Here is a 14,051-nt window from a genome sequence, read left to right on the forward strand (position 1 = left end):
GATTAAAACGTTGTAGTGTTTGACTCTTCACTGTTAGCTTACTGATAATCCAATTAGTCTGGAGGATTATAATCACAATTTGTTTTTATAGTGTTGATATATATATACTGTATTGTTGGTAATATTTTACAAGACAATGCTGTAAAAAAACATTAAAAAGTTATATGAAAGTGTAATTCAATTTCTTAAATTACAACCAATAAGTTTAAAAGTTTGCTAAAGGGTTAAGTTCTTGCTAATGTTATTACCAAAACTTTTTTAAATTTAAAAAGTTAATGTTTTAATGCTAAAAGGAAAATTTTTGTCCTTTGGCCCCCTTTTTCCCTTTCCATTTTTTTAAAACCATAACCCCTTTGGGGTCGTTCCTAAATACATTATAGCTCAAATTTCACAAGTTTGTAAAGTGTGAAGCTTAGTAGATGTACACATGCAAGGTGATAAAACTCTCACTAAGATCAGACAAGCTCATGAGCACAATACATCTCAAAACATCAATATCTGTAAACAGCATATAAAGGATCTAGAAAGAAATTTTTCAGTGAAAAAAGTGATGTTTTTGTTTGAAGTTTGCGAGGGATTTGTGATAATAATGAGGAGGGGGACATAAGAACGGTGGTGGGAAATAATTCTGATAGAGCTCTGTTGTTCATGGTACAGATCAATTCTTATAGCCAAGAAGTGACCAGGCCAATACTGATCCTACAACTTACTTGCCACAACATCAAAGACATTTATGAGTTCCAGACTATTGATTTAGTGATCACTACTGGAATCCCAGACCCCAAACCTTTAATCATGACCATTTCATTGGTCTCAGTTTTTAGTATTCTTCACCATCGTACATCATTTTTATTCATTTTTTTTTTAGTTTGAGACAAGAATAGGTTTTCTCAGGTGTTTATCGGGGAGTTGGATAATGGGAAGCAGTGATTAGACTTTAATGGCAGTGTATTGAACATCAATATTGTCACCAGAAAAGTACAGGCAAACATTGTTTTCTATATGTAACGAGGAAGAAAAAATAGGTCATGTATTTTTAGGTATACTAAGATATTAATTTATCATTTTCAGTAGTGCTGTGTACTCTTGTTGTAGTACATCTGTATACATAACTAGTGCTATATGTTGGAATTAGTGCCTTTCCAGAGATGATTTTAGATCTGAAATTTCTCAAATTTCACACTCATGTGTGACAGCAGACACCTTGTTATATACAAGTATAGACTGAGCAAGTTTCTTAGGTCAAGGTCACTGAAGTGCAATATATATAAACTGAACATGTTCCTTAGGTCAAAGTCACTGTAGTGCAATATAGATTGAACAAGTTCCTCAGGTCAAGGTCACTGTAGTGCAATACAGACTGGACAAGTTCATAAGGTCAAGGTCATTGTAGTGCAATACAGACTGAACAAGTTCCTTAGGTCAAGGTCACTGTAGTGCAATATAGATTGAACATGTTCCTCATGTCAAGGTCACTGTAGTGCAATATAGACTGAACAAGTCCCTCAGGTCAAGGTCACTGTAGTGCAATATAGATTGAACATGTTCCTCATGTCAAGGTCACTGTAGTGCAATATAGACTGAACAAGTCCCTCAGGTCAAGGTCACTGTAGTGCAATATAGATTGAACATGTTCCTCATGTCAAGGTCACTGTAGTGCAATACAGACCGAACATGTTCCCCATGTCAAGGTCACTGTAGTGCAATATAGACTGAACAAGTCCCTCAGGTCAAGGGCCTCTGTAGTGCAATATATATAGTCTGAACAAGTTCCTCAGGTCAAGGTCACTGTAGTGCAATACAGACTGAACAAGTTCCTCAGGTCAAGGTCACTGTAGTGCAATACAGACTGAACAAGTTCATAAGGTCAAGGTCATTGTAGTGCAATACAGACTGAACAAGTTCCTCAGGTCAAGGTCACTGTAGTGCAATACAGACTGAACAAGTTCATAAGGTCAAGGTCATTGTAGTGCAATACAGACTGAACAAGTTCCTCAGGTGAAGGTCACTGTAGTGCAATACGGACTGAACCTTTCCTCATGTCAAGGTCACTGTAGTGCAATATAGAGTGAACAAGTTCCTTAGGTCAATATCACTTTATAAAAACAGAGCAAGGGGTACATATTGTCAGATAAAAAAGCAGTTATTGTAATTTTGTTTATCTTACATATATCTTGGAGAAGATATCAAAAGGACTTTGGCATTAGAACTCCACAATAGGAATTCAAAAATTACATGGGACAAACACACTCGACAGCAGTTTGAATAAAACAAGGGTTGATTTGAAAGTTAAAACATAGATGTTTGTATACTTTATGTCAAACTTTGACTGAAGTGTACAAGGTAATGATTGACTTGAATCGACCACTCCTACACTAAGTACAGTAATTTGTAAATAGCTTGCTGGTACTAGATGAAGTTTGGTTGACCTTACATTCGAGAACCAGTATACAGATACCTATAAGGTCCTAGGCAGGGTACTTCAGAATAAGACACTCAATATAATCTATATGTTAGATCCAAACATAAGATTGTCCCAAGACACCAGGTCACCTAGCTGGGTCATCAGTAATGATAAGATAAAAAAAAAGATATGCAGAAAAGTATGTGCAGATTTGATAATTATTGGGAAGTTCAACTTTCTGGAAATAACGTCTGAATGTCTGTTGAAGATAAACATATTTGACTGTAGGCTAATGTAGCTTCAAATTTTAACCGTTTTTTTTTTTTTATCAATAACCATTTATACACTGAGAATATTAAATTTTAACCTTTTATTATTTTTTCCGGAAACTAAACTTCCCAAGTTCCCACCATTCAAATGTAATTAGACGGATCACAACCATGAATAATGGGACATTGTAGTACTATTGAATACCTACACTACAGGTGAGAGTAAGGGTGGGGTGAGGTAAACGGTTCCATTTGGTTGACGATTGTTTTGGTCACACAATAGTTTTGTTTACAAATGTGAAGATAAGGTTACTTGGCTTGCCATCATTGACAATATCGTACCTGTCTACAAGTTCAAAAATCTCCAGATGTGTCACTGGTATTAAGGCTATATGCTATTGAACAGTTTGTATGGGCATGTACATACATTACTCTTGATAGCTAGTCCAAAGATAATTTGATAAGTGGACGGTCACTATCAAAGTAAACACCGATAAACCACCCCCAGAATAAATTCCACACGGTTTACATTTGTTTCAATTTGTTGCCCCCGTTTACATGGTAAACTGATAAACACCCACCTACGTTTCTGCATGCACAAACTTAATCACATTCAATGTATGGCTTTATCATATTAAATCCCTGTAAAAACTTAAAGAAGTCAGATTTTCTTTAAAACTGTTTATTTGTTATCTTTTTACATGTATTTCTGCTGTATTATTTCCCCCAATCATCAAGTATGTTTAGGCAATTGAGTTTTTTAATCATGTTGAAAAAAAAATACAAAATGTTTTGTTCACTTTGAACAGCAAATAGCTTTGATAGTTTGTTAACCTTTGAAGGCAGAATACAGCAGTGGTGTTTCAACTTTTCTTGAGAGATTGTGTATAGTAACATATCATAGAGAATTTATGACGGAGAATATTCATATCAATGTTCATGTATTTACACTGGTGATTTACCTTGGTCATTTAACGGTCAAAAGTGTGAACACACCCACTCTCCACTCTCTTTGTCCAGAAACACCACTACAGAATATATTATCACCAGTACTAGAAGTCTGTTTACTCAGCCATTTTATTGAAAACTTGTGTATAATTGATAGTCATCATCACTAAGGTGTTGAGGACATAGGATCATCCTCATGGCTGATACTGGAACTGAGTGGAACTTGCAATTTGCTCAAATATGAAATAAAAAGCTTATTGGATACATATGATATATATATAGAGAGAGTAAATCTGATATGGTCTGGTGGTATAGGGTGTGAAATCTGATGGAATCTGCCCTCATTATTCAAGTACCATAACTTTGGGTCTATGTAAACATAACTAACTCTTTCTCCAATTACCCTCTCCACAAAGAGGTGATTTCATTGTTAGAAGGTGCCAATACAGCCCCCTGTTCTGTAAAGCGTATGTACGGCCTAAAACACCTCTAAATCGATTTTCATTTCTGCTAATCATAGGTAATGTATGGAAAGCATTAAAACCTATAATGATTGAAAAATACAAAGGTGGGCAGAAATTCATTGGTAATGGGCCGGCTTATTTGTATACCATCAATCTAAATGGAGGCTTATATGGATCACATTTCCCCATTATGTCCTAATTGAAATATGTTTGCTTGCTCTTTTCTCTGCAATTTAAAAATATCACACTGGTCATATGAGAACAATACATAAAGGGTAGCGGGATGGTATTTGCCCTTTATAATGTATTATGTTCATGACACGTACACGAAGTCACTATAATAGTGCCTTATGTACATGCTCATGACATTAGCAAATATAGTGCCTGCACTTTCGATTGTCTCTATCCAAACTCATACACAGTTAGGGTACAAACTGAGTACTTCAGCTGAAGTACATGTCAGTTCTCTTTCCTTTGAGACGTATGTTTTAAATACCCTGCATGTCTACTACTTAAACTAATTAAATAATGAAGGCCAAAAAAAAAATTTATTTTTTTTTAAAATCAGAAACCCTATCACTTGAAATTAAATGAATGATGACTTTATTAAACACTGTTAAATTAACATAGGTACATGTGCACCAGGAGGAGGAAAAAAATGTTATGTATAAGGAAAATCTTTTGTCAGTTTGAATAAAATTAAATACTGTTGATCTTGTTCAAACATTTTGAGATTATAGGCTGAAAAATTAAACCAAAGTGTGAACTTTCATGCTTTTGATCAGTAAAATTAATAGAAGTATTTTGAACCTCAAGAAATAAACATATTTGAGTCATTGTCATCGTCACAGTCTATAGCTGTCTTAAACTTAAATGTTACTGTTGATACAGTAGATAATTGTTGACATGGAATAATCATTTTTATATTTCTTCATTGTCTTTACAGTTCAGATGTTGTATGAGGAAATCTTGGACGACTGTGCCTTTTTTACATTATACCCAGAGGTGAGTGATATCTTGATCCTTATTTAAATTTCAAAAATTTGGAGGATTCATTATTTTATCAGTCTGTGTCACACTAATAAATAGTGGATATTGAATGGTTTGCTGTGGAATATCTAAGCATGGGAGAATAACTGTATTTTGAAATATAGATGACACTCAATTTTTCTATTGATTTTATTTTTGAAACAATAAAGCATCTAATTGATAATGAATAATGAATTTTGCAACAAAAGAGCACAGGAAACAATATCATAATCCTGACAACACAATACTCAATTTTTAATTGATTGCCCAGTGTAATTTACACTTTAACTGTTGTTACTTGGTAAGTTTTGCTTACAAAACTCTTATATATATTTAATTAAAAAATTGTAATGTATGCTGCAAAGGTGTAACAAAATAACTACTTTAATTCTGCTTTTACTTGATTTGGATCTGAACCAAACAATTGACCGATTTTGATGCCAATAGATTAAGCATTATTCTGATCACTACCGAAGGAATGATAAAACTTTTTTTGAATTGATATAATTTCTGATATTCCTGAGTTAAAAATGTCAAGATAACAAAGCTAAAAAGTTTGGAGACCCATTAAGCTAGGAACCATGAAGCACTTGGTTTACCTCCTAGATGAACCATTCATAAACACAGGACGGGAAGCCAGATACACTGTATTCAAGTCGGGTATATAAATATTCAGTGTTTTCCAGGTGAGTTAGAAACATGAGCAGTTGAGATATGCTTTGATGGGATTATGTGTACTGGGCTGAATATTGCCTTGGTTCTGCAGTTGTACATGTTGTTAATCTATATGAGAAACTGGAGTCACTATAGGCCCTAGCTAGCTTCTAATGGACAATATTGTCCTCAATATAGATGAGCCTTGAAAAAACATGTGTTAATGACTTTGGGAGTGTTACACTGCATGTAATGATAGCCTAGCTGGGAGGGTGAAACATGGTTAGGATTCGGAAACAATAAAGTTTTTAACAATATTGCAGGCAATGGTACATGTTTCAATATAAATGTTGCCAGGTACCTGAATACACGGCATTTCTATGATTGACAATGGCAGATACAAATGAATGGATGATATTTGAATGGTTGATATGTATGTAAGAAAATGAGAAACTAGCCGAATGATCAAGATGTAACACTTGAATATCCATACTTTGAAAAAAATTCAAGACTATAGGTTTTTATCATCAGAAGTCACAATGGTTCTTGAAATTTACAATTCCTTGAGGCTGTCTGACTTTGAGAATGGAGACAATTACACATCTAGTCAGACAACCTATCTATTGAGATGACATATGTCTTTTCGGACACCTGTCTGCACTTTACCACCTTTTATAACTTGGAGATTATGTTACATGCCATAATGATTATGGGGCCATCATACCCATATATAGACTAATTGGTTTTGTTCTTAGGAGCACATCTACTGTCCCAAAAGATTACATGTTTTGAAAACTATTTTTAGAAGGTTACATTCCTACACCTGAACCCTTACATCCTGTGTCTTTATACTTCACTTCTCTAGGTCTAGTTGTGTTAGAAGCTTACATTCCTACACCTGAACCCTTACATCCTGTGTCTTTATACTCCACTTCTCTAGGTCAATTTGTGTTAGATGGCTACAGTCTCAAGACTTTAATTATCTGGTAAATTTACAACATCAAGGATTCACTTTCTATAGAAACATGATTTACATGCCTTTATTGAGAAGAAATGTTCATGTTGTATCCACCAATCCATATAAGGCAACTGATTTTCTACTGTGTCCAAAGAAATTAAAATGGATTGATATAATTTTACATGGTAGCTAAGATTTTTTTTGAATATAGACAATTCAGATTAGCTGCTGATATTGTACAAAAGACGTGTTAAAGTAAGATTAGAATGGACATTAACATGATCAACTGACGGGAATGTTATAGCCTTTTTAATTAGTTTATGCAGACCATTCTATGATTCTTTTCATCTTATTTTCCTTAACTATACACATAAGCTATATTTTGACCTATAGCACGGCTAAAATGACTATTGCACAGTCACATGCAATCTATTATACACCTTGTCATACTGGCTTTGGCCTCGTGCAATAGAACATCGGTCGATTACCAGTACCTCGCGTCAAATATTCTGGACTATTGCAGACAACTTTGATATATTTGTACAATAGAGCACATGTATTATGATGTGGGTGGGCAAAAGTCAACCACCTATAATACATTATTTACATATCATCACTGAAATTCTCCATTATTTACAAGCACTTAGAAATTGTTTACACTTAGAAATTGTTTACATGTTGTCATCTGTCATCATATCTTTGATATCGCACATCAAATGAAGGTTATTGCCTTTTTGATTTTGTGATTAATAATTTCTCTTGTCATACAATATCTATATCATTGATCGGAAGTTTGAATGAGAACCAGAGATAATTAAGTGTAGATTTCCCTGAAGCTCTAGACAATAGCCTTTTAATACTGATAGTGTGTCTTGCATCACAATGGAGACAATTATCACAGAATAGGTGTTCTGATATCAATCATATAAAATGGGGGAATCTTTCTTTGTACCATATAACAAAGGGTGGAAATGTAAAATATTGTCATATTGTTGACTTTTCTCTTTGGTGGCATTAAAAAGCAATTTGCATTAAGTCTGTAATATTCACAAAGTTGTCCTAGTTGTGATAATGATGTCATTGCATCCGTATGGATACACTTGGAATTACAGTCGACCACTTACCTCTGTGAGCTTGTTCAAAGTTGTTGCCGAGTTATTGTTTTTTTTACGACCGGGGGTTGGGCCCTGTGAAAAGAGTAGTAGAATTGTGTTAGATTTGTGTAATATTAATAGATTATAAATCAATTTTCAAGATTGTATATTTCTGATTGATAGTGGATTTTTTTCTGACATATGTTATCGATTCACTTTAGATTGCAAGTTGCTAAACAAATAGCTTTCAGAACTTTTCTCAAATAACAGTTGTGTTATACTTCTTACAAGTGACAAAATATTCTACTCTAAGATGTAGAATGATGGACTCTTTTAATAGCTTATCACTACAATGCATAAAGTAAGTTCTTAATGCTTCATTCTTATGTTGCACATGTAGCCAACTTAGCATGGAACTGAAATTCTGTGTTAATTTATGCTTCATTTATAAAAAATTATAGAGCATGTATGCCATTGATGTAGTTCATGATTATAAGATTAGGTTTTATATGAGTTTTAAAATGTTTATAACACGTGGGATGTACTTTACGGGACATTAGCTGACCGATATTTCAGTATCTTTAGATATATGCAATGTTTGTGTGTGTTTGTGTGTGTGTTTGTTTGGCTAAGATTATTTGTATCATGATCTATGTGATTTTCATTGCCTTTCTCCATTCATCAATCGCTTGACATTTCCGTAATTGATTCTTGTGTGAAAATGTGTCAGTAGCAACCAGATGTTTGCTCTTGACAGTGGATGACGTCATTTTCTTTTCAACGTGTCTCCCAAATTTATAAAACTGTTGACATTTAATACTGAAATGAATAACATTATTGTTATAACATAAATCACCAGATATTGGATGTGTTCAGCTTATCTACTTATCTTGATAATTATTCTTTCTCGCTCCTCCATGGTATTTACATGGCCTACTATTCTACGACGGGGGTAGTCTACTACAGGCAATATGACAGTAAAGGCTTTTATATTTTGATAAATGTTCATCTCAATTGAAAATCTGTCTTATTCTTCTTTAGAGAGATGTTTATCTAAACAGATGTGATCTTATGTCTGTGCAGTTGGAATTCCCTCGTGTCTCTGCAATTGGAAAGCATCTTGGACGAGATTGTGCGGTTTTACTGTCATTTGAATTTTATTGATTAGATAAATATTTATTAGATCCTTGATATTATGGAGTTAGGGGAGAATAAATGACAAATGCTATGTTCCTTTCTATTTAAAATTTGAATACATATTTATCATTTCCAAAATATATTATTTGTTTTGTGTATATGGCGACAACATGATGTGAGAAAATTCTAGTTCTCTGTGTAGTATACATAATAATGTATATACATTGCATGTCCATGCATTTCTGATTGGTTAGATGCTCTTGGATATTTAGTTTGGTGAATGAGTTCTTGAATATTTGGTTTGGTGAATGAGTTTTTGGATAATTGCTGTGGTCAATGTGCTCTTGGATATTTGGTTTAATCAATGTGCTCTTGAATATTTGGTTTGGTCAATGTGCTCTTGGATATTTGGTTTGGTCAATGAGTTTTTGGATATTTGGTTTGGTCAATGTGCTCTTGGATATTTGGTTTGGTCAATGTGCTCTTGGATATTTGGTTTGGTCAATGAGTTTTTGGATATTTGGTTTGGTCAATGTGCTCTTGGATATTTGGGTTGATCAATGAGTTTTTGGATATTTGATTTGGTCAATGTGCTCTTGGATATTTGGGTTGATCAATGAGTTTTTGGATATTCATGCTGTTCAGTACAGTATTCTTGGCTATTTGCAAAGGTCAATTTAGTCTTAGCTATGTTGGCTAGTAAGTGTATCGTACTTCCACATTTATAGAGTGGTTTTCTTCTGGCCAGTCAAGGAATTATTAGCTCTTCTGACCCAAGTCAGTTTAATTTTTAATTTTTTAATTTACTGTTGAATTGATACCAAGATTGTGTGAGATACAATGTGCAGACAACTAACTATGGGTCTGTGATTGCTTTAAATAGATGTGAATGATGCATGTCTTCACCTTGACTGCTGATTGAATCGGAAAAAGTAAATGCTGTGTTACAGTATTGTGCTACTATTTTAAAATTCTCCACTGTAGCAATGGATCAATTTGGTTCAATTTACAATTGATTTTATAGATGTCTGAGGTACCATATGCCGTCGTTAGTTTGTGTCTATATATGTATGTACCATTTAATTTATTTACACACTGGGGCCCTGTGATTGGTTCATGTTGGCGATGCATTCCTTCACTAGTTACAGAGAAATTAACACACTTTTTACCTGTTCTTATGACTGCACATAGTCCAACATTTTTCTCAAAAGGATGAATTATAGATTTAATGATAAATCATTAATAAAACTACATGTATTCAAAACAGACTATGTTCAAAATAAGACTACATCTACATAGAATTTCAATTTGCCAATAACCCTGTCAATCGATCGATACTCGAAAGTGAAGGCTACAAAACTACCTCATTCATACCTAAAACACAGAACTATAATCATTACCTTCAACTCTCGGGGGCCGCGGTGGCAGAGTGGTTAAGGTGTCCCGACACTTTAACACTATAGCTCTCCACCTCTGGGTTGCGAGTTCGAAACCTACGTGGGGCAGTTGCCAGGTACTGACCGTAGGCCGGTGGTTTTTCTCCAGGTACTCCAGCTTTCCTCCACCTCCAAAACCTGGCACGTCCTTAAATGACCCTGGCTGTTAATAGGACGTTAATCAAAAACAAACCAAAACCTTCAACTCATCATTACCTCCCAACTGGTATCAAATCCCCATAAAGTGAATCAAACTGTTACAATACAGACACGATATCAAGATAGTACAGTTTATTTTACATGTAAATTAAGGCAGACTGATGCTTGCTATAATGTCTGCATATTTATATCCTAGTCTATCAGCCTGCAACTGAGAGACTATAATCAAGGGTATAAATTGGAGACATTTGTGTGCGTATATATTATAATATATAGGGGTGTACAAAAATTCTAATCACCTGCCCAGGGCTAGTAGACAAAACAAATCTGCTAACCCAACAATGTAAAAAAATCGGAAAATTAAAGATTTAATAAACAGCATATTTATTAAGACTCTTTCAGCATACATGTGTTAAGCTATCATGAGTTCATACATGATCTATTTTAGCACAAATGTCTCTCGGATTTTTACACCCCAGATATATATACAGCATTGTGTTGACACAATTTCTCTGGCAAACAATATCAATACGATCAGTAGATAATTTGTAGGGAAAAATTCTATCAGATATTTTTCAATAAACAATAAAACCAGGAGCTCCCAAGCCTTTGACCAACAGGATCAGAAAAAATCATCAATACATTAAAAAGACATTTTTTCATGACCTTTCTTAAAACTTGATGACAGTTATAGACCTGTGTATGAGATTGTCATTCTGTTTTAGATGACATCAATCACTGTAAACCAATATTACGTGTCATTTTATAAGTAACTCTTGTTTGATAGACTAAAGTCTGGCAGGGAAGATTGTCAGGTTCTGAGGTAGTTTAAAAGATTTTCACATCAGATTTATATTTCAATATATTTCGGATTATTGTAAGGATACAGATTAGGTTGAAAATCTATGGATTAGGATAAGATGTTGATTATTACCCTCAAAATTAACTTATAGGACTGTATATTAAAGCAAAACAAAAACAGTTCCTGAGGGAATATTTCTCCCAGTAATTTTCATAAGATCTTATTTTTGGTGTTGGTATCTCCTCAATCTATTTTTTGACCTTTAACCATCATCAAACAAAAACAGTTTTCATAATCAACATATACCACGGTATAATCAAATTCTGTTTTACGTCCATGTAGGATCTTTCAAGTTTTTGCATGTAGATACTTATTGGATAGACAATATAGATCACTGCTTTATTTTGACCTTTGACCTTTGCAAGATGAAAATGGTTTCTGCCTTTTTCAAGAATTGTATTTATGTCTTTGGATGTATATTATCTTTTAGTACCAGAGGAGAGGTATGCGTGTACAATTTATTGTTCACAACTTGTTCCAATGATTTGTCACCATTTAATTTCTATAAATGGTTCAGTTTCAAGGTCAACACCGAATTATCATTTCATAGAATTTAACTTAAAAATTTGTTAATAAATTTAATGTTTAGTATTTTTTCTGTGTGTTCCTCATAGTAGTTGTAATAGTTTGACTTGGTTAAGGATATGTTTAAATCTATATAATTATAAATAAGTATAATTTGGTACTGTAAGATTAATTGATGAATAACATATGAATCATTAATTACCCAGTCTCTACTTAGATAGCCCTTACACTGGGTGTAATGATGTTAGTTTTGTCTGAACAATACATTGATTTTTAAGAAATTTATTGAGTAAAAATTCTACAATAATAGGTATGTAAAAGTGTTGAGTAATGAAATAAAGATGAATACATATCTTTGAAATATATTTACCTATAAAATATTGATTAACATATTAATATCATGACTCAAACAGTTTGTTGTACGACTGGTATAAATTTATGGACAATATAAAGACGGGTCTTTTTTATTTAAATATTTATACAGCTGTATGAAGCCCACTATAAGTTTCCAATATGGGTGTACTTTGTATGATATTCGGAAAGATAAACATTTGCGGTTTTCTCAGATGACCAGAAGTACAAAGCAATAATACACTCTAGGTGTTTGATTCTTTTAGAAAACGTGTGTAAATATTGACCATTATTTACATATACAAGTCATTTGTCACAAAAAAATAAACCACATGTACTGGAATTTGGACATTATTGTTTCTTCTTGAAATGGATTCATGTATTTTTTATGAGAAATGAGGTAACCTATAATGTTACTACAAATACCTACTGCTTGAAATTTCTAAGGAGGGCATAGCTAAGAAATAATATACAATGTATATATATATAATGTCCTGATTACATGGTTTCCACTTCCAGGTGTTAAAAAGTGTTCATTGTAGGTTTTCTGATTACAAAATTCTCTCCATCGGTCATTGGCAGTGACCACAAGGTGTCTGTGTAGTGGTCAATCCTGTCAGTTTAGGTATCTCTGCCATGGCCGCTCCAACAGTTTATACGTTGTAATGTATCCTGTTTAACTGTAGTTATACCTGGTAGTTTCAATTATTCTTTCTTATCTAATAGGAGTCCTCAGGAATATTATTTGAATTCAATTGGTTTCCTTGTTGCCACAGCCTTTAAGTAATATAATCCCATATTTTGAAATAAAAGGAGCTATGATTTAAGAAACCCCAGTGTTATGTAAATATGATACAATAATTATCTGGATACTGTCCAGTTAATATCTGAAATGCTTTTAGTAATGACAAAGTATATGTTACTAACACTGTGTGTGCTTTATATTTGTTTAATGCTATTGAACAAGTCATGCTTCATTTTTTTTGCTCCTGTGATCTTTGAATAATATATATGGTAAATCATTTGAATGACAATTGTGTATCATCATTGTGTACAGTGAGTATCGGATTAGATGGTATATGACACATGGTTTTCAATTCAGTACATTTAGGACATTACACAACAGTTCTATTTAGTTTGACTCCAAAGCATACATATATGATGGCATGGTCCCGATCGGTATAAACCTATTACATGTCTCTCTGATTCTCATAGATAGCCTACAATGTTCAACCATTCATACATTTCTTTCAACTGTTGGTAAAAACTTTTAAGGAAAATTGATAATATAAAAAAATCTACTGTAGTTCCCAAAATTTTCAATAATTGAAGAGTTGGTCTGTCAGCGACGTACAATAATGTCAGTCTTTGTAGAGCTTTTATTAACATTCCAAGACAAATATAAATATATGTAATCATGGACATTGTTAAATGGACAAGGAGACGGAACCTTGTATGGTTTATAATTTGGTTTGCTCTTGTTTATTTTCTGAATTTTGTAAAGGATGCATATATAACAAGTTTCTATTGTCGGCTGTTTTGGTTCACTTTGTTGTAAGAAGGGGCAGACATATAGCTGTAATTTCCATTTAGATAGCAGACTTCATGATCATAGCTGTTTGAAGATGGTAAACAAATCTGTATTGACTGTTAGACCCTTCCTAAATCCTCTGTAATCAAACATAATTTATACACTGTAGTGTAAGTTTCTCATTAAGGCCAGGATGTTTTTCTTGGTCAGTAAACATCAAGAAGTTTTCT

At 33.4% G+C, this 14,051-nt stretch overlaps 1 protein-coding gene across 2 annotated transcripts in view; it reads left to right on the top strand.

Annotated features, from left to right (window-relative positions):
* Positions 1-14,051, top strand: part of LOC117329506 (putative methyltransferase NSUN7) — a 55,361-nt gene that overhangs the window by 22,521 nt on the left and 18,789 nt on the right. For both annotated transcript variants that reach the window (XM_033887471.1, XM_033887470.1), the window contains exon 4: positions 5,032-5,090. In XM_033887471.1, coding sequence (XP_033743362.1) covers positions 5,032-5,090 — 59 coding nt within the window. The remainder of the gene's footprint in view (positions 1-5,031; positions 5,091-14,051) is intronic.

This window comes from Pecten maximus, chromosome 6 (assembly GCF_902652985.1).
Source record: "Pecten maximus chromosome 6, xPecMax1.1, whole genome shotgun sequence".
NCBI classification, from domain to species: domain Eukaryota; kingdom Metazoa; phylum Mollusca; class Bivalvia; order Pectinida; family Pectinidae; genus Pecten; species Pecten maximus.